Here is a 25,449-nt window from a genome sequence, read left to right on the forward strand (position 1 = left end):
CTAGAAGACAGACACCACACTCTAGATACAGTGCTGAAAGAACTACTGGAGCCGGAGCACACAACCGGTGCCTGTAGCATCAGCCGAAGAACTGATGGGTGGATAGCCGGCGTGGGAGGTCTGGGGCTCCCCGGAATGGTAACAATTTTAACCAGAATAGGGGTTTGTTTTGGAATGCTTACCTTTCTGGATGCTTGACCCGGTCGATGGCAGACATAGAATGCTTCCAACCACACGGGGGTTTCTATAGGCCATTGCTTCCCTTGCCTCTCTGAGGGGGCCACGTTCTGGCCATGGTCCCCAGTAGGCCCTAGAACATACACATGACTGATGCCAAAGTCTGACATTAGCATATCAGCCTGGTAAAGCTCCGGGGAGCCGACGGGGCTCCCCCCAGAAAAGATATTTTGGATAAATAAATCACAAGCCACCCCCACCCCTATAATGTATATACTACTGTAATGGATTCCAGGCTGAGTCTACCACGTGCTGATGGGCAGTTTGGTCACCACATCCTACAGCTTTTCATACCAAATAAATAACTTGGCACTTATTGAATTGTTAACTAAATGACTGACTACCCTACTATATTACCAGAAAGCTGGTTGAGGATGGAATAGAGTACCTTGGTTTAATAATACTAAGAGTACATAAAATATTTTAAGTCATGGTGTACAATGTGTAATGCAAGATTGTGTTTTTCAGAAAATTGCAGTTGACTGTTTGAATGAAGTACAAATCAGGTATCACAAACCAAATGATAATACAACTCGGCATAGTTTAATGTGGTGCAACGAAGGTGGGTTTGTAGCATACCATGATCCAAGTGTATTATCTTCCATCTCGGACTGCCTTTAAAAGAATGCTTCATAATACGCATATAAAATACCATTCCACGTTCTCTTTGAAGCATAAATCAAATCCAGTTTTAAACTTTATTTAGTTAAATAATTTGCCTTCATAAAGTTTTATTTTTTAGTTTTATTTACCTGAGGGCCACCATCTATAATGGCCTTGATGGGGATAGGAAGCCAGTGGCTTGTGAAAGGTCACTCCCCCCTTTTCTTTAACCTCTGGGCTGTGCCAGTTTTTTAGCCCACATTCCCCATTGTGCAGGAAAACTTCCAAAATATTTTTTTCTCATAATATTAAAATTTGGTTCCCGATCACGAGGAAAAATTAACAGTGTTAAACATAATAAAGCACCTCTTTCTGGTAGAACCCCGGTGGCTCGCTGAGATTGCTCCATTCTACTTGTCACATCAGTTGCATGAGTTCGTTTGGCCTATCTAGAACCAGTTCCAGAGCCTGGCTTCCTTAAATGAGGCAGAAAGAGCAAATGACATTTCACTGGGCAACCATCCAGAAAGTCAGCAAAGATTTACAAACTACTACTGAGTTCACATGACTCAGCACCACAAAACTACCAAACAACTCCCCAAACAATTAAAAAAAAAATAGAACCCAATAGTACAGAGTGCCGCCACCATGCAGCCCGAATCTTGGTTCAGTGTTGGCTATTAATTCGGTTCTGAAGCAGATAATACAACACAACAAACTGACAAACTGAGAGAGGGAGGGAGACAGGAAGCCACTGGGGCTCTACCAGAAGAGGCATTTCATTACAATCAACACTGGATTTCTGGGACAACCCAATGGTGGCTCCCTGTAGCTAAATAAACGCAGAAAAATAGAGGAACTTACCAGAGAGGAGGAGAGGCAACAGGCACCAAGTCAAAGTAGAGGTCAACGGCCGGGAAACATGACCGAGGACAACACAGGACTGAAGAGGACCAGGGACATTGACTAAACACCTGGTTGCCATGACTGTTAGTCCACCAAAATCCCACCAAAACCTTGATGACACTGAGGAGAATCTGAGAGATACAAATCTTGGAACAGGTAACCAAGAAGACCAGATCAACCCAAAGAGCGTCCACCAAAGCAAACGGTTACGCAAGCACTTGCGAACCTGTACATCTTTTCTCAATCTTTGGCGGCTTTGTTTACAATTATTAAACAGTTAATGAGCTCCGAAGCACCATAAGGCTGTTTATAACAATAACAACAGTTGATTGGGAAGTTTTCATGCTTGTAAATTGTTTAATAAATGTAACCAAAGCCGTCAAAGATTGAGGAAAGGTGTAGGTGTACACGTTCTTAAATACTTTCGTAACTGCTTCGTGAATGTGGCCCCTTGGGTTTTGGGCAACCTGGTGGTGGTTACTGGTATTAACAGATTCAAGATATTTTCAAATATTGCAATCATTGTTTTAAATCATTTAGGGAGTTGTTTCGTGGCTTGTGGCTTAACTTTATGTGAACTTTACAGTTGTCTGTAATGCTTAGCTGACTTTCTGTATACAGTGGTACCTCGCATAACGAATTTAATCCGTTCCATGTTCGTCATGTGAAACGGACGTCATACAAAACGAGTGTCCCCCCATGTAACCAGTGTGATGCACTGTGTTTATTGTGAAATTTCCCCAGAGTGCATGACATCAAATGTTCCCCAAAATAAAATTTTTCTTTGTAAAATGATAAATTACCGTCCCTGAACATGTCTATGTAAAAATAATTACAAAATTCCACTTACTTTGGCTGTGAGGGCGTGGACAAGGTGGGCTGTGACGTCATCAGGGCCTGGTCGCCCGTGTGTGAAGCTCCCAGACACGGTCGCGCAGGCCATTCAAGCACCGCGTGTTGCCACAAATATATTTTCAAATATTTTTTCTATGCATTTCCAATGCGGTTTTATTTGTTTCATTTATCGTATATGATGCATATTTGTGACCTTTACAATATGTATACAGTAGAATGTTCATAATTTTCCATGAAACTGTGATACATGTGTCAGTAATGTGTCCACAATAAATGTTTATTGTCACAATATTACGTGGTAAAAATTCACTAATATTACAATATGTACAGTTTCACATACTATTTACACAGTAACACACTGTATTACACACTCAGTACTTTGGAGGTGCATAATAGTCAATGAAGTAGTCCATGGTACACAGCGCGACTTTGCTCTCCTTGCACCAGCTACAGATAGATTTTTGATTCCTGTTTCATCGTTATGTGTGCTTGCAAATAACGCACTTGCGTGCACCCTTGGCTTTAGTACTTGTAGGTGGTATGTAGCCAAGCTTGTAAAGCATAAAGTAGTATTGCAACGATTATAGGAAAAGCTCAATTTGTAAGGTAGTCTTGAAAAGATCGCTTTGTAAGGTCCCACACAGGAAGAGATTCAGCTAGCCTCAAAGAGTGTCCATCAGTCAGGAAGAGATTCAGCTAGCCTCAAAGAGTGTCCATCAGTCAGGAAAAGATTCAGGTATTCTTGAAAATATCAATGAACACCACCACCATGGAAGCCGCTAACACTGTTAATCTATGCTACTGTACTTGTATCAGATGCATCATCACTGAACGCAGAAAACGATTCATCTATGTATCATCTATATACATTAGAGATGGCAAGGGTGGGGCTCAGAGCTACACCTGGATACGCTTGCTGTATCATCCTCATAGGTGCTGTATCACTGGCATCCGACCGTTGTGTTAAGCCCTTATTGCGCCTAGCTTCACCAATGTTATGACCCTTATGTTCTTCAAACAAAAGGGTCTGAATTGCACCGACTGAGCACAGTCTTTCAACACCGTGTGGGACAGGTGTTTGAGAGCCAGAGGCATGTGTGCCACAAATGGTTGCTCACGCAGTACTAACCCAGCCAGCAGCCCTTGTCTTTCATATTCGTTATGGCAAAAGGTTCGTTCAGTTTTTGTTGGGTAGGCTGCTCCATTATGACAATCTTTCTTTGTTTCAAATGTGTTCCATTTGTTTTGTATTTGTCACTTACGTCTCAATAATGGAGCAGCCTACCCGACAAACACTGAACGAACCTTTATGACATTTGTCCATTTTTCAAATTGTTTCAACAGTTCTTTTATTTTTCGTTTTTTTTTTTTAAGAAACATGGAGCAGCCGACCTGTAGACCACCGAACGAACCTTTTTGACATTTGTACTGGTTTTCAAAATTCTTCATTTTTTTTATTATTTACGTTTTTTGTATGTAAGAAACATGGAGCAGCCTACCTGCCGACCACCGAACGAACCTTTTGCTATAAGACAAATGAAAAATAAATATTGAACACATTTGAAGAAAGGAAAATGTCATAATGGTTTATTCAGTGTATGTAAGGTAGGCTTCTCCATTATTGAGATGCAAATGACAAATAAAAAACAAATGGAACACATTTGAAACAAAGAAAGATTGTTATAATGGAGCAGCCTACCTGCCGAACACCGAACGAACCTTTTTGACATTTGTTGTATATCAGACATTTCATTTCTTTTTTCCTACAAAAACGTCAATGCTTTGCAACATCTCAGTAGTCACCCTTTTATATCCCAGCATCATTAGCATCTTTAAACAAGAACAACATAATTTATGTGCATCGTCGGAGGCGTCTAAGAATGTGCAAGAAGCAGCGCGACCCCACCATGTGGTGTTGACGTTACTCAAACCAGCGTTCGTCATAAGGGACGATTTGACGCCGATCGGGCCGTTCGTTACCCAAAATATTCGTCTTTTGGGGCAATCGTTATGCGAGGTACCACTGTACTTTCTTGGTGGGGTTACAGAATATCATTCTCTATGTGAGGCTAGGGTTCTTGTTCTGGTCCCCAGTAAGCCAAACAGAATTCCTGCGACTGATGTGACCTAGTAGCTAGGAGCAATGTCGGCAAGGTAACATCAGGGAGCCACTGGGGCTCTACCAGAAAGAGACATTTCATTACATTCCAAGCTGGAGTTTTTCCATATCTTTTGATTCATTTATCATGAAATAAAGTTACAAGTTTCATATGCATGTTTCATTGTGACAATATGTAAATACTGCATGTAAACAATAATGCAAATGCCATTTTGTCCCATATACACTCTTCAGGTGCCATTTTATATTGTCATGAACCATTATAACTTGTGCAGTTAGGTTTATTTGCTGTTACAGTACTGCTCTGCACATAAAATATAAATTGATTTTATCAACAGCTGCCAGGAGTTCAAACCTGATTTAAAAAGGAGCGTTCTTTTTTTAACGTAATTGACTGCATAAGTATTTTATTAGAAGTTTCTAGTCATTTCAAAGTGCAATTCTGAAGGTATAGCATGTGTGTGTGTGTATGTATATATATATATATATATATGTATATATATATATATATATATATATATATATATATATATATATATATATATATATATATATATATATATATATATATACAGTATATATAATGTATGTCATACCTAGTAGCCAGAACGCACTTCTCGGCCTACTGTGCAAGGCCCGATTTGCCTAATAAGCCAAGTTTTCCTGAATTAATGTATTTTCTCAAATTTTTTTCTTATGAAATGATAAAGCTACCCATTTCATTATGTATGAGGTCAATTTTTTTTTATTGGAGTTAAAATTAACGTAGATAAATAACTGAACCTAACCTAACCTATCTTTATAGGTTAGGTTAGGTAGCCGAAAAAGTTAGGTTAGGAAGGTTAGGTAGTCGAAAAAACATTAATTCATGAAAACTTGGCTTATTAGGCAAATCGGGCCTTGCATAGTAGGCTGAGAAGTGCGTTCTGGCTACTAGGTACGACATATATATATATATATATATATATATATATATATATATATATATATATATATATATATATATATATATATATATATATATATATATATATATGTCGTACCTAGTAGCCAGAAGGCACTTCTATGTCTACTATGCAAGGCCCAATTTGCCTAATAAGCCAAGTTTTCATGAATTAATTGTTTTTCGACTACCTAACCTACCTAATCTAACCTAACCTAACTTTTTCGGCTACCAAACCTAACCTAACCTATAAAGATTGGTTAGGTTAGGTTAGGTAGGGTTGGTTAGGTTCGGTCATATATCTACGTTAATTTTAACTCCAATAAATAAAAATTGATCTCATTCGTAATGAAATGAGTAGATTTATCATCTCATAAGAAAAAAATTAGAGAAAATATAATAATTCAGGAAAACTTGGCTTATTAGGCAAATTGGGCCTTGAATAGTAGGCCGAGAAGTGCGTTCTGGCTACTAGGTACGACATATATATATATATATATATATATATATATATATATATATATATATATATATATATATATATATATATATATATATATATATATATATATATATATTACAATAATAATAATAATAATAATAATAATATTGGCAGGAAGGGATTAGATATAACGACATACTATAGTATGTCCCTGCTGGGGTTATCTAATTCTGTTAGGATTATTCATGTTCCTCTGGGTCAACAACTGACCTTCCTAGGAAGCAACCCACAACTCTTGCCTAATTTGTGGGTGTCTAGTTACCAATAGGTGAACAGAGGCATGAGGTGTAAGAAAACATACCCAAACACATCATCCTGTCTGATAAGACAATATGAACCTTGCCCTGACAGGCTTGTCAAATTTACAAATACATTCCAATTTGCTCTGTAACTTTCTCCTCAACTTTCAGCAGTGGTATCAGGAACTGTTTTGAATTCTCACCTTCAATTGGCACTGTCTTTCAGCCATGCACACATGAGCCCTTTCTGAACCTCTTTGTGCACTTTCCTTAAAATCATGACTGAATTTAAAGAATTAACATTCGCAACGATAGTTCGTTTAAAGGAGCCATATAAATTTTTAGTGTGATTTGGAATTGGTCATCTGTAATTTGTAAAGCAAATTAAACTGTAAAAAAATATGTCATGAACATCTTGGGTTGTGATATACAGTATCGTGTTCTGTAATAATTTAATAAAAGGTTCAATATGTTATATATGTCCACACATATTATTGTATGACATTTATAGTCTCATAAACATGTGACTTTGACTCCTCCAACTGCTGATACTTACATTTGTCACAAAATGTGACTTTTACACAAACCACTGATAACTAAATTTGACACAATACATTGTACTAAATCAATCCTTCCGGTGTTAAATTTTATTGATTATCCCCACCGATATACATGCTTCAGCATTGTTGTATTATACAGTATATGTTAAATAATGTTCTGCATGTCATATCTGTATATTATTTTCTCCCTACCCATAAACATTCTTATGCATTTTTATATTTGTCATGTCATATTTTTTCATTTTAGGTTTATATATTGTTTGCTTGTGCATTTATCTGTTTCTTGTATTATAGTGCATGTGATCTGTTTGACCACTAGCATATAGCTAGAGATAATTCTTGAGGTAGCGCGTGCCTTCCTGCGTGGCCACTAGCATCCTGACCAAACACCGCATCTTTCATAGCTGCCATATTTCCACAAGTTAATTGTGGGATTAGTCTAGTCACTATACAGCCAAACCCATATATTTATTTAGTACCAATTGCATTCATATTATTTGACCAACAAAACTTTGACAATTCTTGCAATGAGTAGGATAAACCCAGGCACGCGTGAGTTAGCCAACTCTGTGAAGGATGCATGTTTAATTTGATCTGATGATGTGATAGTACAGCTCCAGTGCCATGACGCTAAGATGCTGCATGTCCAGTGTCTCAAGCTGAGCAATGTGTTTGCTAAACTGTTGGACCTGGTAATATAGTGTGTAAATCATAAGTATGCCGATAGGGATGAGTCTACATGTACTAGATAGGCCGTCTCAATGTAACCAGGTGGTAAGATAATATAATGTTGCTAATTGTTATGCCTATTTCTTAACCCATTAAGCTGAACCTAGATTACTAGACCACATTTCTTAAATACCTATTATAAAACATGTCAAAAAACTAGGTGTATCTTCCTTGAATACTAATACAGCATGATTATAAATAAATATTTGATGTTAAATTCATGGGGTACTTAACGGGTTAAATTACCGCACCACACCGTACCAGATAAATTGTAGGTTCACTGCAAATAAAGCTTTCCCTAAAATGCAAAATATTCCTGAATAAAAAGTTACATTTCCACACATTGCTTAAGTAATAGTGAATCCTTGGGTTATTCACTGGTGAGCACAGTTTGTTGTGAACTTGGACAATTTTGTAAGATTTCAACCAAATGTGGTATGATGATTGAGAGACTCCACGAAGAGAACATAAGTTGTAAATAGTCACTCCCCCTGCACTAGGGGCTATGTGATGCCCCTCAAAATACAAAATTCAGGGGCTTGGTGATGAGTCTTCACACAGTTCTTCACCTTGTCCAGAAATGAGATAATTGGTGGAAGGGCAAGCCATCCTGAAGAGCGGTGCATACTCATGATGGAAGCGAACTTGTGCTTCATATGAGATTTTGCAACTCCTGCTGTCAAGAAGGAATGAGGTACACTAGAGTTGTAACCTTCTTGGCTACAAGCCACAGGCTTCCTGTCCTCGTTGAGGCCACTAGTGTTAGTGCCCCTCGGGTAAATATGGAAACATTTAATATGACAGATTGTACTTTAAAACTTTAAATATATACAATCACTCTGAATTACGCTAAAAAATAATGGTCAAGGGTCATATTTCCAATTTCGTATTTTGAAAACTGCAGGTGGATTTAGATAAAATATGACAAACAGCCGCTTTAAATTATTAGCATATTTTCTATATAAAATGGCCAAATGCAGTACTGTATGTGCAAATCACCGTGATTTATGCTAAAAAATAAAGGTACTCCACACCCCTCCTCTGAGGAGCCTAGTACTCTACACCCTGCCTCTGAGGAGCCTAGTACTCTACACCCTTCCTCTAAGGACCCTAGTACTCCACACCCCTCCTCTGAGGAGCCTAGTACTCTACACCCTGCCTCTGAGGAGCCTAGTACTCTACACCCTTCCTCTAAGGACCCTAGTACTCCACACCCCTCCTCTGAGGAGCCTAGTACTCCACACCTTTCCTCTCAGGAGCCTAGTACTCCACACCCTTCCTCTCAGGAGCCTAGTACTCCACACCCTTCCTCTCAGGAGCCTAGTACTCCACACCCTTCCTCTCAGGAGCCTAGTACTCTACACCCTTCCTCTAAGGAGCCTAGTATTCTACACACTTCCTCTCAGGAGCCTAGTACTCCACACCCTTCCTCTCAGGAGCCTAGTACTCCACACCCTTCCTGTCAGGAGCCTAGTACTCCACACCCTTCCTGTCAGGAGCCTAGTACTCCACACCCTTCCTGTCAGGAGCCTAGTACTCCACACCCTTCCTCTCAGGAGCCTAGTACTCCACACCCTTCCTCTCAGGAGCCTAGTACTCCACACCCTTCCTCTCAGGAGCCTAGTACTCCACACCCTTCCTCTCAGGAGCCTAGTACTCCACACCCTTCCTGTCAGGAGCCTAGTACTCCACACCCTTCCTGTCAGGAGCCTAGTACTCCACACCCTTCCTGTCAGGAGCCTAGTATTCCACACCCTTCCTGTCAGGAGCCTAGTACTCCACACCCTTCCTGTCAGGAGCCTAGTACTCCACACCCTTCCTGTCAGGAGCCTAGTACTCCACACCCTTCCTGTCAGGAGCCTAGTACTCCACACCCTTCCTGTCAGGAGCCTAGTACTCCACACCCTTCCTCTCAGGAGCCTAGTACTCCACACCCTTCCTCTCAGGAGCCTAGTACTCCACACCCTTCTTGTCAGGAGCCTAGTACTCCACACCCTTCCTGTCAGGAGCCTAGTACTCCACACCCTTCCTGTCCGGAGCCTAGTACTCCACACCCTTCCTGTCAGGAGCCTAGTACTCCACACCCTCGTAGGGCCTCGTAGCCTGGTTGATAGCGCGCAGGACTCGTAATTATGTGGCGCGGGTCCGATTCCCGCACGAGGCAGAAACAAAATGGGCAAAGTTTCTTTCACCCTGAATGCCCCTGTTACCTAGCAGTAAATAGGTACCTGGGAGTTAGTCAGCTGTCACGGGCTGCTTCCTGGGGGTGGAGGCCTGGTCGAGGACCGGGCCGCGGGGACACTAAAGCCCCGAAATCATCTCAAGATAACCTCAAGAAGATAACCCTTCCTCTCAGGAGCCTAGTACTCCACACCCTTCTTGTCAGGAGCCTAGTACTCCACACCTAACACTGTCACCCACGCAACACTGCCACCCACGAGAGACTGCCGCCCACGAGAGACTGCCACCAAAGAGAGACTGCCACCCACGAGAGACTGCCACCAAAGAGAGACTGCCGCCCACGAGAGACTGCCACCCACGAGAGACTGCCACCAAAGAGAGACTACTGCCGCCCACGAGACTGCCACCCACGCAACACTGCCACCCACGAGAGACTGCCGCCCACGCAACACTGCCACCCACGAGAGACTGCCGCCCACGCAACACTGCCACCCACGAGAGACTGCCACCCACGCAACACTGCCACCCACGAGAGACTGCCACCCACGCAACACTGCCACCCACGAGAGACTGCCACCCACGCAACACTGCCACCCACGAGAGACTGCCGCCCACGCAACACTGCCACCCACGAGAGACTGCCGCCCACGCAACACTGCCACCCACGAGAGACTGCCACCCACGCAACACTGCCACCCACGAGAGACTGCCGCCCACGCAACACTGCCACCCACGAGAGACTGCCGCCCACGCAACACTGCCGCCCACGCAACACTGCCACCCACGAGAGACTGCCACCCACGCAACACTGCCATCCACGAGAGACTGCCGCCCACGCAACACTGCCATCCACGAGAGACTGCCGCCCACGAGAGACTGCCGCCCACGAGAGACTGCCACCCACGAGAGACTGCCGCCCACGAGAGACTGCCACCCACGAGAGACTGCCGCCCACGCAACACTGCCGCCCACGAGAGACTGCCACCCACGAGAGACTGCCGCCCACGAGACTGCCGCCCACGAGAGACTGCCACCCACGAGAGACTGCCACCCACGCAACACTGCCACCCACGAGAGACTGCCGCCCACGAGAGACTGCCACCCACGAGAGACTGCCACCCACGAGAGACTGCCGCCCACGAGAGACTGCCGCCCACGAGAGACTGCCACCCACGAGAGACTGCCGCCCACGCAACACTGCCACCCACGCAACACTGCCACCCACGAGAGACTGCCACCCACGCAACACTGCCACCCACGAGAGACTGCCGCCCACGAGAGACTGCCGCCCACGAGAGACTGCCGCCCACGAGAGACTGCCACCCACGAGAGACTGCCGCCCACGCAACACTGCCACCCACGAGAGACTGCCGCCCACGAGAGACTGCCACCCACGCAACACTGCCACCCACGAGAGACTGCCGCCCACGAGAGACTGCCACCCACGAGAGACTGCCACCCACGCAACACTGCCACCCACGAGAGACTGCCGCCCACGAGAGACTGCCGCCCACGAGAGACTGCCACCCACGAGAGACTGCCACCCACGCAACACTGCCACCCACGAGAGACTGCCGCCCACGAGAGACTGCCGCCCACGCAACACTGCCACCCACGCAACACTGCCACCCACGCAACACTGCCGCCCACGAGAGACTGCCACCCACGAGAGACTGCCGCCCACGAGAGACTGCCACCCACGAGAGACTGCCACCCACGAGAGACTGCCGCCCACGAGAGACTGCCACCCACGCAACACTGCCGCCCACGAGAGACTGCCACCCACGCAACATTGCCGCCCACGAGAGACTGCCACCCACGCAACACTGCCGCCCACGAGAGACTGCCACCCACGAGAGACTGCCGCCCACGAGACTGCCACCCACGAGAGACTGCCGCCCACGCAACACTGCCACCCACGCAACACTGCCACCCACGAGAGACTGCCGCCCACGAGACTGCCACCCACGAGAGACTGCCGCCCACGTGCGCCTGGAGAGAAGGCGGGCGCCCCGGGCGGGCCAGAGGGCAGGACCCATGGTGAGGGCCGACAATGGTGTGTGACGGCGGCCGTGTCTGGCCCTGACACCCAGCCTGTGCTCCCTACACTCCCCAGGTCACCTACCCACTCTCACCCCACTCCCTCCCCACTCACTACACTCCCCAGGTCACCTACCCACTCTCACCCCTCTCCCTCCCCACTCACTACACTCCCCAGGTCACCTACCCACCCTCACCCCTCTCCCTCCCCACTCACTACACTCCCCAGGTCACCTACCCACTCTCACCCCTCTCCCTCCCCACTCACTACACTCCCCAGGTCACCTACCCACTCTCACCCCTCTCCCTCCCCACTCACTACACTCCCCAGGTCACCTCCCCGTTCACTACACTCCCCAGGTCACCTCCCCGTTCACTACACTCCCCAGGTCACCTCCCTACTCACTACACTCACCAGGTCACCTCCCTACTCACTACACTCCACAGGTCACCTCCCTACTCACTACACTCACCTGGTCACCTCCCTACTCACTACACTCACCAGGTCACCTCCCTACTCACTACACTCACCAGGTCACCTCCCCACTCACTACACTCCCCAGGTCACCTCCCCGTTCACTACACTCCCCAGGTCACCTCCCTACTCACTACACTCACCAGGTCACCTCACCACTCACTACACTCCCCAGGTCACCTCCCTACTCACTACACTCCCCAGGTCACCTCCCTACTCACTACACTCCACAGGTCACCTCCCCGTTCACTACACTCCCCAGGTCACCTCCCCGTTCACTACACTCACCAGGTCACCTCACCACTCACTACACTCCCCAGGTCACCTCCCCGTTCACTACACTCACCAGGTCACCTCACCACTCACTACACTCCCCAGGTCACCTCCCTACTCACTACACTCCCCTGGTCACCTCCCCACTCCCTACACTCCACAGGTCACCTCCCCAAGTCAAGGGACCTAAACAAAGGTGCCGGGTGTTGTCTGAAGACAGAGGACACAGTTTGTGACAGTTGTGAGAGCAGATACTTGTGGGTGAGGACAGGCTTGAGACACTAGGCTCTGGTTGGTCCCCATACACAGATACCGTATGTAAGATGGGGATAGTTTACCGCCTAGTATAATGGCAGGAGAACAGAGTGGGAAACATAATATCGGATTTTGTAAAGTATACTGACCGTTTTGGAGACCTTTTGAGCTATGTATTGAATGTGGTGGTGAAGTTGAGTCTCTTATCTAGGTATAGGCCAAGGAACTTCCCCTCATTTTTATTGGTAATGTTAACATTGTTTATCTGAAGTTGAATCAGATTTGATGATTTACTACCAAATAGAATGTAGTAGGTTTCTTCTATTTTTAGTGTAAGTTGTTAGCCATAAGTGAACCTTTTTAATTCATTGTTAACAATATTATTTAGTGTGTGGGGGTTGGAGTCAGAACAGACGAAGATAGTATCGTCAGCAAATAGTATGGGTTTAAGAGTGTTAGAAACATTTGGCAAATCATTGATGTATATAAGAAATAGGAGAGGTCCCAAGATGCTGCCCTGTGTCACCCCTACTGCCAATGGTAGAGTGGGGGAGGTTATGTTATTGATGGCTACATGTTGGTGTCTGTCACTGAGAGAGGAACAAATATAGCTCAGAGCAAGGCCTCGGGTACCGTAGTGGTGAAGAGTAAGTAAGAGGTAGTTGTGGTTTACAGTATCAAAGGTCTGTCTCAGGTCAATGAAGAGGGCAATTGGGAACTCATTTTTGTCAAGGGCTGTGTAGATTATATTAAGCAGACTAATAATGGCATCATTGGTACTCTTTTGGGAACGGAAGTCAAACTGGCAGGGATTTAACATGTGGAGTTTTACAAAGTAGAAATAGAGCTGTTTGTAAATAATTTGTTTTAAATATTTTTGAAAGTATAGCTGGTAGCTTTGATACTGGTCTGTAATTGTTAATGTCTGCTGTCTCGCCTCCTTTATGAACTGGCGTCACCCTGACTTTTTTAAGGATATCAGAAAATGTATGACACTCGAGAAATTTGTTTATAACGGTTCAATAATACCTGAATAGCAGAGCTATGGGTGGTGCAAGAGTAGGGGCAGCACTCTTATATATCATAGATGGTATTTCATTAATGTTCCCAGCTTTGGTTTTAAGTGATTGAATTATAGATGTATAAAAAAAGAAATAAAATGTTTATTCAGGTAAGGTACATACATACAAGAGATTTTCCAAAATTTGATGGATTTATAGATAGAGCTAGTACATACAATGCCTAAAGCCACTATTACGCAAAACGTTTCGGGCAGCTATTAAAAGAAGAAGAAGCTATTAAAGAAAAGAAGCTATTAAATTCCGTACCAATATCAAAGTCTATTGCAAGTGTGTAACCATATTTGGAGAGTTTTATCGGGTTGTTATGTGATTGTTGTTTAGACCCTAGGATGTTAGAGATGACTTTCCATGTACGTTTCATATTTCCTTTTCCTTCTCTAAATCTGTTCTCATAAAAGGAATCTTTGGCTCTTCGTATTACATTGGTAACCATTAACGAGTATCTCTTAACTTCTTTTGTAACCAGACCATTCCTCTGTTTATTTTCATATTCGTGTTTCTTGTTAATTGCTTTAAGTATGCCACTTGTGAGCCAGGGATTGTTTAATCTTTTAGCAGTTACTTGCTTGGTGAGGAGAGGACAGTGTGTGTTGTAGAGGCTTAGAGTTTGGGAGAGAAAGATGTCGGCTAATGCATTTATATCCTGTGTATTGTTGAGTTCACATTCCCAGTTTATATTGTGTAGTGTATTTATGAGGTTCCCTATTGCTGGTTTGTTGTGCAGTCTAAAGGTAAGTTTATTGGTAACTGAGGGTGTTATGTCCATGTTTGCTGAGAGGAAGGTAGGGTATGTAGTGATCAGTTGTTCTGTCAGTGATTATACCAGAGATAAGCGGGGGGCTGTTATGTTAGTCCATATGTTGTCCGGGTTTGTAGCAGATGTTTGGGTAATTTGTGTGGCCTTGGTGGTTGTGGGGGATTAGCATACAGGAGTTCATGCTGTTTAGGAAGTATTCGACTTGGGGGCTGTTTTGTTGACAGGTCAATGGTCAAGTCTCCTCCTAGGATGATGTGGTTTTTGTGGGTTTATTGTTTATGATTAGGTTCCTTATATTATCTGAGAATGTACTTGTATTAGTATTGGGAAATCTAAAAATAACTTCAATAGTTAATGACGATTTTTGGGATTTGACCGAGAATTGAGCAAAGGTATATTCACAGCTGTCGTCTCCATTGCTAATAACACTTGTGAAATTGAAGTTATCTTGATAACAGCTGTACCACCACCTTCGTCAGGCCGGCAGTTGTCAGTGGCTTTATATCTGTCTATGTTGCATAGTTGGGTATTGTCTTTACTGAGCTACGTTTGTTAAATCGGGTAAATCTGTTAATTGTCTGGTGCACAATACACTACCACTCACAGGAGCAGTATGGGGTGCACAATACACTACCACTCACAGGAGCAGTATGGGGTGCACAATACACTACCACTCACAGGACGAGTATGGGGTGCACAATACACTACCACTCACAGGACGAGTATGGGGTGCACAATACACTACCACTCACAGGACGAGTATGGGGTGCACAATACACTACCACTCACAGGAGGAGTATGGGGTGCACAATACACTACCACTCACAGGACGAGTATGGGGTGCACAATACACTACCACTCACAGGAGCAGTATGGGGTGCACAATACACTACCACTCACAGGAGCAGTATGGGGTGCACAATACACTACCACTCACAGGAGCAGTATGGGGTGCACAATACACTACCACCCACAGGAGCAGTATGGGGTGCACAATACACTACCACTCACAGTAGCAGTATGGGGTGCACAATACACTACCACTCACAGGAGCAGTATGGGGTGCACAAAATATAAAAATAGGGTGCATCACTAATGTTTACATCGCCTTCATTGGTTTGTACCACCACTTTAGAACATGAAATTACCTCTGCTGAAGACACTGAAAAACTACAAACAGACATTAACAAAGTTTTCGACTGGGCAGCAGAAAATAACATGATGTTTAACAGTGATAAATTCCAGGTACTCAGATACGGCAAAAATGAGGATCTGAAACATAATACAGGGTACAAAACACAATCAAATCTGCTCATAGTCTTGTTCCCCCCTGAGCGGAAAACAGCATGTCAAAGATTTGAGAATAATGATGTCTGACGACCTAACGTTTAGGGAGCATAACCAAGCAAATATTGCGTCAGCCAGAAAAATGATCGGATGGATTACGAGAACTTTCAAATCCAAGGATCCCATCACAATGGTTGTACTCTTCAAGTGACTTGTGTTGTCCTGTCTTGAGTACTGCTCAGTACTCACTTCCCCCTTCAGAGCAGGAGAGATTGCTGAAATAGATGGAATACAGAGAACATATACGGCACGCATAGACGCGATAAAGCACCTAAATTATTGGGATCGTCTCAAAGCTCTCCAAATGTACTCACTAGAAAGGAGACGAGAGAGATACCAAATAATATACACGTGGAAAATACTGGAGGGCCAAGTACCAAATCTACACAGTAAAATAACAACGTACTGGAGTGAACGATATGGAAGAAAATGCAGAATAGAACCAATGAAGAACTGAGGTGCCATAGGCACAATCAGAGAACACTGTATAAACATCAGAGGTCCGCGGTTGTTCAACATCCTCCCAGCGAGCATAAGAAATGTTGCCGGAACAACCGTGGACTAGATCATTTCCTCCAAGGAGTGCTGGACCAACCGGGCTGTGGTGGGTATGTGGGCCTGCGGGCCGCGCCAAGCAACAGCCTGGTGGACCAACCGGGCTGTGGTGGGTATGTGGGCCTGCGGCCGCTCCAAGCAACAGCCTGGTGGACCAACCGGGCTGTGGTGGGTATGTGGGCCTGCGGGCCGCTCCAAGCAACAGCCTGGTGGACCAACCGGGCTGTGGTGGGTATGTGGGCCTGCGGGCCGCTCCAAGCAACAGCCTGGTGGACCAAACTCTCACAATCAAGCCTGGCCTCGGGCCAGGTTTGGGGAGTAGAAGAACTCCCAGAACCCCATCAAGCAGGTAAGCAGTGGTTCCCAAACTCCCCCAGGGGGCCCTGGCCCCCAGTATGGAAACCGGACAATATGGCAAAGGTCTCCACCTGCTGAAGGTCAGGACATTGTGACCTGCAGCATATGAATAGTGTGTGACGTCACTCAGGCAGTATATAAAGGGTGGAGGAGAGGAAGAAGGTCCAGTAGCGCCTGCTTCACGTCAGAAGGAAGACCTCGCCTGGCTTCACCGTGAGTGTTTATGCACGTGACTCGGTTCTCAGTTCTAAACATTCTCCGTTGTTTACATATTTAACATGAGTTAAATTTGAAGCGGATTCCCGTACAACCGTTCGTAGCCCGCATTAATTATACCAAGCCGATGCTCATTTGTCTGAGGAAACGTCACTTTGACAGAACATCTAATATCACTTAAAGGTTGACGCTCAGGTTGATAACAGATTAAATATGAAGGCAGTGTAGCTACAGTAATGTAAAGAATGCAATCAATAGAGCGGAACATCAAATCCGGTTGGTAGACAGACGGTCTCGCTTCTTGCAGGGCCGGAGATCGATCCCCGATGGTCAAAGTGACTAGCGACCGTTCCTTCCCTCTATACTCACATCCCAGCTCCAAGTTGGCCCCATATTCCGTCCTTCCTTGTGTCTCAGTGTTATCCTGAGAACTGTTGCATCTTGCTATTGCACCAGTATACTGACACATGTATACTGACGCATGTATACTGGCATCATTATACTGACACATGAATACTGACGCATGTATACTGGCATCATTATACTGACGCAGTATACTGGCATCATTATACTGACACATGTATACTGACGCATGTATACTGGCATCATTATACTGACACATGAATACTGACGCATGTATACTGGCATCATTATACTGACACATGAATACTGACGCATGTATACTGGCATCATTATACTGACGCAGTATACTGGCATCATTATACTGACACATGTATATTGACGCATGTATGCTGGCATGATTATACTGACGCAGTATACTGGCATCATTATACTGACACATGAATACTGACGCAGTATACTGGCATCATTATACTGACACATGTATATTGACGCAGTATACTGGCATGATTATACTGACGCAGTATACTGGCATCATTATACTGACACATGAATACTGACGCAGTATACTGGCATCATTATACTGACACGTGAATACTGACGCAGTATACTGGCATCATTATACTGACACATGAATACTGACGCAGTATACTGGCATCATTATACTGACATGTATATTGACGCATGTATACTGGCATCATTATACTGACGCAGTATACTGGCATCATTATAATGACACATGTATATTGACGCATGTATACTGGCATCATTATACTGACGCAGTATACTGGCATCATTATACTGACACATGTATACTGACGCAGTATACTTGCATCATTATACTGACACATGTATACTGACGCATGTATACTGACACATGTATACTGACGCCAGAATACTGGCATCATTATACTGACACATGTATACTGACGCAGTATACTTGCATCATTATACTGACACATGTATACTGGCATCATTATACTGACACATGTATACTGGCATCATTATACTGACACATGTATACTGGCATCATTATACTGACACATGTATACTGGCATCATTATACTGACGCATATATGCTGACACATGTATACTGATGCCAGTATACTGACACTATTGTACTGACAAAAGTATATTGACTTTATATAAAAGTATAACCAAGAGTACACCCAGAGAGTGTAGTGAGGGTATAACCAACAGTGCACCCAGAGAGTGTAGTGAGGGTATAACCAAGAGTACACCCAGAGAGTGTAGTGAGGGTATAACCAAGAGTACACCCAGAGAGTGTAGTGAGGGTATAACCAAGAGTACACCCAGAGAGTGTAGTGAGGGTATAACCAAGAGTACACCCAGAGAGTGTAGTGAGGGTATAACCAAGAGTACACCCAGAGAGTGTAGTGAGGGTATAACCAAGAGTACACCCAGAGAGTGTAGTGAGGGTATAACCAAGAGTACACCCAGAGAGTGTAGTGAGGGTATAACCAACAGTACACCCAGAGAGTGTAGTGAGGGTATAACCAAGAGTACACCCAGAGAGTGTTGTGAGGGTATAACCAACAGTACACCCAGAGAGTGTAGTGAGGGTATAACCAAGAGTACACCCAGAGAGTGTAGTGAGGGTATAACCAACAGTACACCCAGAGAGTGTAGTGAGGGTATAACCAACAGTACACCCAGAGTGTTGTGAGGGTATAACCAAGAGTACACCCAGAGAGTGTAGTGAGGGTATAACCAACAGTACACCCAGAGAGTGTTGTGAGGGTATAACCAACAGTACACCCAGAGAGTGTTGTGAGGGTATAACCAACAGTACACCCAGAGAGTGTTGTGAGGGTATAACCAAGAGTACACCCAGAGAGTGTTGTGAGGGTATAACCAACAGTACACCCAGAGAGTGTTGTGAGGGTATAACCAACAGTACACCCAGAGAGTGTAGTGAGGGTATAACCAACAGTACACCCAGAGAGTATAGTGAAGGATATAACCAAGAGTACACCCAGAGAGTGTTGTGAGGGTATAACCAACAGTACACCCAGAGAGTGTAGTGAGGGTATAACCAAGAGTACACCCAGAGAGTGTAGTGAGGGTATAACCAAGAGTACACCCAGTGAGGGTATAACCAAGAGTACACCCAGAGAGTGTAGTGAGGGTATAACCAAGAGTACACCCAGAGAGTGTAGTGAGGGTATAACCAACAGTACACCCAGAGAGTGTAGTGAGGGTATAACCAAGAGTACACCCAGAGAGTGTAGTGAGGGTATAACCAACAGTACACCCAGAGAGTGTAGTGAGGGTATAACCAACAGTACACCCAGAGAGTGTAGTGAGGGTATAACCAACAGTACACCCAGAGAGTGTTGTGAGGGTATAACCAACAGTACACCCAGAGAGTGTTGTGAGGGTATAACCAACAGTACACCCAGAGAGTGTAGTGAGGGTATAACCAACAGTACACCCAGAGAGTGTAGTGAGGGTATAACCAACAGTACACCCAGAGAGTGTTGTGAGGGTATAACCAAGAGTACACACAGAGAGTATAGTGAGGGTATAACCAAGAGTACACACAGAGAGTATAGTGAGGGTATAACCAAGAGTACACACAGAGAGTATAGTGAGGGTATAACCAAGAGTACACACAGAGAGTATAGTGAGGGTATAACCAAGAGTACACACAGAGTATAGTGAGGGTATAACCAAGAGTGTGGTGTTACAGGTGGATGATGCTGTCTGTCATCTCCCTCACTCTCATCACAGCCTCCGCCGCCCTCACCGCCCTCAGGTATGTAACCTGCCTCACCCCTGTACCTGCCTCACCCCTGTACCTGCCTCACTCCTGTACCTGCCTCACCCCTGTACCTGCCTCACCCTTGTACCTGCCTCACTCCTGTACCTGCCTCACCCCTGTACCTGCCTCACCCCTGTACCTGCCTCACCACTGTACCTGCCTCACCCCTGTACCTGCCTCACCCCTGTACCTGCCTCACCACTGTACCTGCCTCACCCCTGTACCTGCCTCACCCTTGTACCTGCCTCACCCCTATACCTGCCTCACTCCTGTACCTGCCTCACCACTGTACCTGCCTCACCCCTGTACCTGCCTCACCCTTGTACCTGCCTCACCCCTATACCTGCCTCACTCCTGTACCTGCCTCACCACTGTACCTGCCTCACCCCTGTACCTGCCTCACCACTGTACCTGCCTCACTCATGTACCTGCCTCACTCCTGTACCTGCCTCACCCCTGTACCTGCCTCACTCCTGTACCTGCCTCACCCCTGTACCTGCCTCACCCCTGTACCTGCCTCACCCCTGTACCTGCCTCACCACTGTACCTGCCTCACCCCTGTACCTGCCTCACCCCTGTACCTGCCTCACTCCTGTACCTGCCTCACTTCTGTACCTGCCTCACTCCTGTACCTGCCTCACCACTGTACCTGCCTCACCACTGTGAGGCAGGTACAATAGTGTCTTACCTTAGTCGGTGTGTGTTGCCCCACCAGTGTTGGGTAGACTGTGGGGGGGGGGTGTAGTGTTGGTGGAGTCAACACAGGAGTATAACCAGTGTTGGGTAGACTGTGGGGGGTGTAGTGTTGGTGGAGTCAACACAGGAGTATAACCAGTGTTGGGTAGACTGTGGGGGGGGGGTGTTGGTGGAGTCAACACAGGAGGATAACCAGTGTTGGGTAGACTGTGGGAGGATGTAGTGTTGGTGGGGTCAAGACAGGAGTATAACCAGTGTTGGGTAGACTGTGGGAGGGTGTAGTGTTGGTGGAGTCAACACAGGAGAGTATAACCAGTGTTGGGTAGACTGTGGGGGGGGGGTGTTGGTGTAGTGTTGGTGGGGCCAACACAGGAGAGTATAACCAGTGTTGGGTAGACTGTGGGGGGGGTGTTGGTGTAGTGTTGGTGGGGCCAACACAGGAGAGTATAACCAGTGTTGGGTAGACTGTGGGGGGGGGGGGGTGTTGGTGGGGTCAACACAGGAGAGTATAACCAGTGTTGGGTAGACTGTGGGGGGGGGGTGTTGGTGGAGTCAACACAGGAGAGTATAACCAGTGTTGGGTAGACTGTGGGGGGGGGTGTTGGTGTTTTGTTGGTGGGGCCAACACAGGAGAGTATAACCAGTGTTGGGTAGACTGTGTGAGTGTGTAGTGTTGGTGGGGCCAACACAGGAGAGTATAACCAGTGTTGGGTAGACTGTGGGGGGGTGTAGTGTTGGTGGGGTCAACACTGGAGTATAACCAGTGTTGGATAGACTGTGGGGGGGTGTAGTGTTGGTGGGGTCAACACTGGAGTATAACCAGTGTTGGGTAGACTGTGGGGGGGTGTAGTGTTGGTGGGGTCAACACTGGAGTATAACCAGTGTTGGGTAGACTGTGGGGGGTGTAGTGTTGGTGGGGTCAACACTGGAGTATAACCAGTGTTGGGTAGACTGTGGGGGGTGTTGGTGGGGCCAACACAGGAGTATAACCAGTGTTGTGTTACAGACCAGAGACCTTGGAGTGCGTGCCATGCTCCCCCAGCAGGTGCCCAGCCATCGGGGAGTGCCCACTGGGCATCACTTGGGACGTGTGCAACTGTTGTGAAGTGTGTGCCAAGGTCAGTGGTCAGCGCCTCGCCTCTTTTCCTCACACTCAAATATAAATTTTTTAATTGTTTATATTACCATATTGTACATATTTAGGCACAGGTTAGGTTAGGTGTTTAGGTTCTGTTGGCCATTATTTGTAGTACGTGGGTGAAGCATTTACAGCGTTGTGGTTCGAACACAAGTCGTCAGTGAAGCACTTGTTCCGGAAGTGTTCGAACGTCAGCAGTTGTGAGTCGTTTGTAAACCCTTTTTCATTCATAAACAGCTGAGGGGTTGGTGGGTGGATGGAATGGTCTTTGGGTCGTTGTTTATGAATCAGCCCGTCCTCCAAACAAAGACCCGAAAGTGATTCCATGCACCCGCCAAACCCCAGCTGTTTATGAATAAAAAAACGGCCTGGTGAGCACCGCCCTGGTGCTCTTGACTCACCTCAATACACCTTAACACACTACATATAACGTAGAACTACATAACCTTGGCCTTCATAAACGGGGAGTAATTACCCGAGTGTATAGTTACAGGATGAGAGCTACGCTCGTGGTGTCCCGTCTTCCCAACACTCTTTGTCGTCTAACAATTTGAAAGGACTAATGTGTTGTACACGCAGGAGTTGGACGAGGAGTGCGGGGGTCCATGGAGCGCCTACGGCAAGTGTGGCCCCGGGCTGACCTGCCTGAAGGACGCCAGGGAGTGCCCCTACCTCTTCCACCCGCGGGGCTCCCCCGCCGACACCGGCTCCGACATCTGCGACCACTACCTCTTTAACGGTGACACTACTCTTATGCTTGACCTGCTTTGTTGTTGTTGTCTACCCCATACCCATCCTCTGGGTATGGTTAATGGTGGAGTGGGGCAGGTTGTGGCTACATGTTGGGCTCTCTCAGTATGGGAGTGGGGCAGGTTGTGGCTACATGTTGGGCTCTCTCAGTATGGGAGTGGGGCAGGTTGTGGCTACATATTGGGCTCTCTCAGTATGGGAGTGGGGCAGGTTGTGGCTACATATTGGGCTCTCTCAATATGGGAGTGGGGCAGGTTGTGGCTACATGTTGGGCTCTCTCAATATGGGAGTGGGGCAGGTTGTGGCTACATGTTGGGCTCTCTCAATATGGGAGTAGGGCAGGTTGTGGCTACATGTTGGGCCCTCTCAATATGGGAGTGGGGCAGGTTGTGGCTACATGTTGGGCTCTCTCAATATGGGAGTAGGGCAGGTTGTGGCTACATGTTGGGGCCTCTCAATATGGGAGTAGGGCAGGTTGTGGCTACATGTTGGGCTCTCTCAATATGGGAGTAGGGCAGGTTGTGGCTACATGTTGGGGCCTCTCAATATGGGAGTAGGGCAGGTTGTGGCTACATGTTGGGGCCTCTCAATATGGGAGTAGGGCAGGTTGTGGCTACATGTTGGGGCCTCTCAATATGGGAGTAGGGCAGGTTGTGGCTACATGTTGGGGCCTCTCAATATGGGAGTAGGGCAGGTTGTGGCTACATGTTGGGCTCTCTCAATATGGGAGTAGGGCAGGTTGTGGCTACATGTTGGGCTCTCTCAATATGGGAGTAGGGCAGGTTGTGGCTACATGTTGGGGCCTCTCAATATGGGAGTGGGGCAGGTTATAGCTACATGTTGGGCCCTCTCAATATGATAGGAACAAATATAGTCCAGAGCAAGGCCTCGGGTACCATAGTGGTGAAGAGTGAGTAAGAGGTAGTTATGGTTTACAGTATCAAAGGCCTGTCTCAGGTCAATTATGAAGCTAATTGGGCACTCCTTTTGTCAAGCGCTGAGTACATTATATTAAGCAGACTAATAATGGCATCATTGATACTCTTTTGGGAACGGAAGCCAAAGTGGCAGAGACTTAATATGATGAGTTTTATCTATTTATTTTATATATTTTCTTATTCTGTGCTAGACTCTATAGTATGTCTACATTCCTCTTCTTAGTTGCACGTTTCAGCACCATCTACACTGTCATTCCCTAGTATGACTTGGCGCCAACACCAGTCCCAGCCTGTGGGGGGGGGGGGGTGGTGGTGGTGGTGGAGGTGCAAGAGTTATGTCAGCAGTTCACCAACTGGACCACATTCTTCGCCAACACCAGTCCCAGCCTGTGGGTGGTGGTGGTGGTGGTGGAGGTGCAAGAGTTGTGTCAGCAGTTCACCAACTGGACCACACTCTTCTTTAAACTCACCCATATACTTGTCGCATTAAAATTGTCAAGTTGCAAGGTTTATAGTCTAATTACTGTAGTTAATAGTAAAGTCATTCACATTATTTTCAGTAAAGCAATGACATCCAGTGACATAATTATTTTCACAAGTCTACGGTTAATTAATATAGTTTACTTGTGGGTGGGGAGCAGCGATCGGGAGGTGTGTGGCCAGCGACGCCGTCATGGAGTCCGCCTTCAAGAGAAACATAGTGAAGGAGGCGACGATAGCAGCAGAGAACCAGAGGAACACGGCCCCGGCTCCGCTTAAGAAGTTCCCCACCATGGCGGGGAGGAGACTGATGATGAAGGACGTGTTGAGGGCAGTAGAGTACTGAGGAAAGGTACTTTTTGACTACTGAGGCCTCATCTAACTCCACCATCGTGCTCTACATGCCAAAGTCTTCAACTAACCTCTCCACATCATTGTAAATTTTGACAATAAAAACTTTCTGCGCGTCAAAATCAGTTGCACTTATTTAAACAATAATTATTCAGTATGTAAATTGTAACCACTTTATAGTTTGTGCTGTTTTTCTTGAACATGAGTGAAGAACCCAACTGTTGCCAACAGCAATTTGAATAAATATTTATTGTGTTCTAAAGGTGTGTGCTCACATTGTTTCAAAATATGAAACTTATTATTTATTTACAAATTAATGTATTTCTGAAATAGCCTAAAGCTCAAATTAAATCAAAATGTCTAAAATTACTCGGATCAGATGAAACTGTCCTTTATTCTGATGTGATATAAATAGTTTAAAATGTATATGTACTGTACAGGTACAGTATATGAAACTTTGTATGGTGTTGTGTTGAAATACATGGACCGTGCAAACATTCCAGGTATATATTTAAGCTACACTAATTGTTAATAATAACTTATAACCCTTGTCAAGTATTTGTATAGTGTGACAATGTCAGACCACGAAAGAACGATTAAGACAGGAATTTTCTTAAGTACTTTCGTATTTAATGATACATCCTCAGAAGGATAGCTTTACAATTCATTCAACTGTAAGAATTAATACAACCTTAATCCCTGGTATATATTCCCGGAATA

General features: G+C 45.6%; 2 protein-coding genes across 6 annotated transcripts in view; both read left to right on the top strand.

The window, feature by feature from the left end:
* The window catches only part of Ipp (inositol polyphosphate 1-phosphatase), a 42,583-nt gene extending 37,713 nt beyond the window's left edge, over positions 1-4,870 (top strand). For all 4 annotated transcript variants that reach the window (XM_045751007.2, XM_045751008.2, XM_069304263.1 and 1 more), the window contains one exon: positions 706-4,870. In XM_045751007.2, coding sequence (XP_045606963.2) covers positions 706-858 — 153 coding nt within the window. In that variant the 3' untranslated portion in view covers positions 859-4,870. The remainder of the gene's footprint in view (positions 1-705) is intronic.
* Positions 706-24,851, top strand: LOC123763710 (serine protease HTRA3). Of its 2 annotated transcripts, none has more exons than XM_069304264.1 (5): positions 706-799; positions 20,305-20,370; positions 22,079-22,190; positions 22,790-22,949; positions 24,540-24,851. In XM_069304264.1, exons 2-5 carry the CDS (start codon positions 20,309-20,311, stop codon positions 24,722-24,724), a joined length of 519 nt encoding a protein of 172 aa, XP_069160365.1. In that variant the 5' UTR covers positions 706-799; positions 20,305-20,308; the 3' UTR covers positions 24,725-24,851. The 2 variants fall into 2 exon arrangements, with proteins under 2 accessions (XP_069160365.1, XP_045606961.1); XM_045751005.2 differs by lacking the exon at positions 706-799 and adding an exon at positions 17,122-17,228.
* Positions 24,852-25,449: the final 598 nt, after the last annotated feature.

Source organism: Procambarus clarkii, chromosome 52, assembly GCF_040958095.1.
Source record: "Procambarus clarkii isolate CNS0578487 chromosome 52, FALCON_Pclarkii_2.0, whole genome shotgun sequence".
NCBI lineage: Eukaryota > Metazoa > Arthropoda > Malacostraca > Decapoda > Cambaridae > Procambarus > Procambarus clarkii.

What these genes read in the sequence shown, in the direction of transcription:
- LOC123763710 (XM_069304264.1), top strand. Translation starts at nt 20,309, where the DNA reads ATGATGCTGTCTGTCATCTCCCTCACTCTCATCACAGCCTCCGCCGCC. An exon ending in GTTGTGAAGTGTGTGCCAAG is followed by an intron (nt 22,191 to 22,789) that starts GTCAGTGGTCAG and finishes TTGTACACGCAG; the next exon opens with GAGTTGGACGAGGAGTGCGG. An exon ending in CGACCACTACCTCTTTAACG is followed by an intron (nt 22,950 to 24,539) that starts GTGACACTACTC and finishes GGTGGGGAGCAG; the next exon opens with CGATCGGGAGGTGTGTGGCC.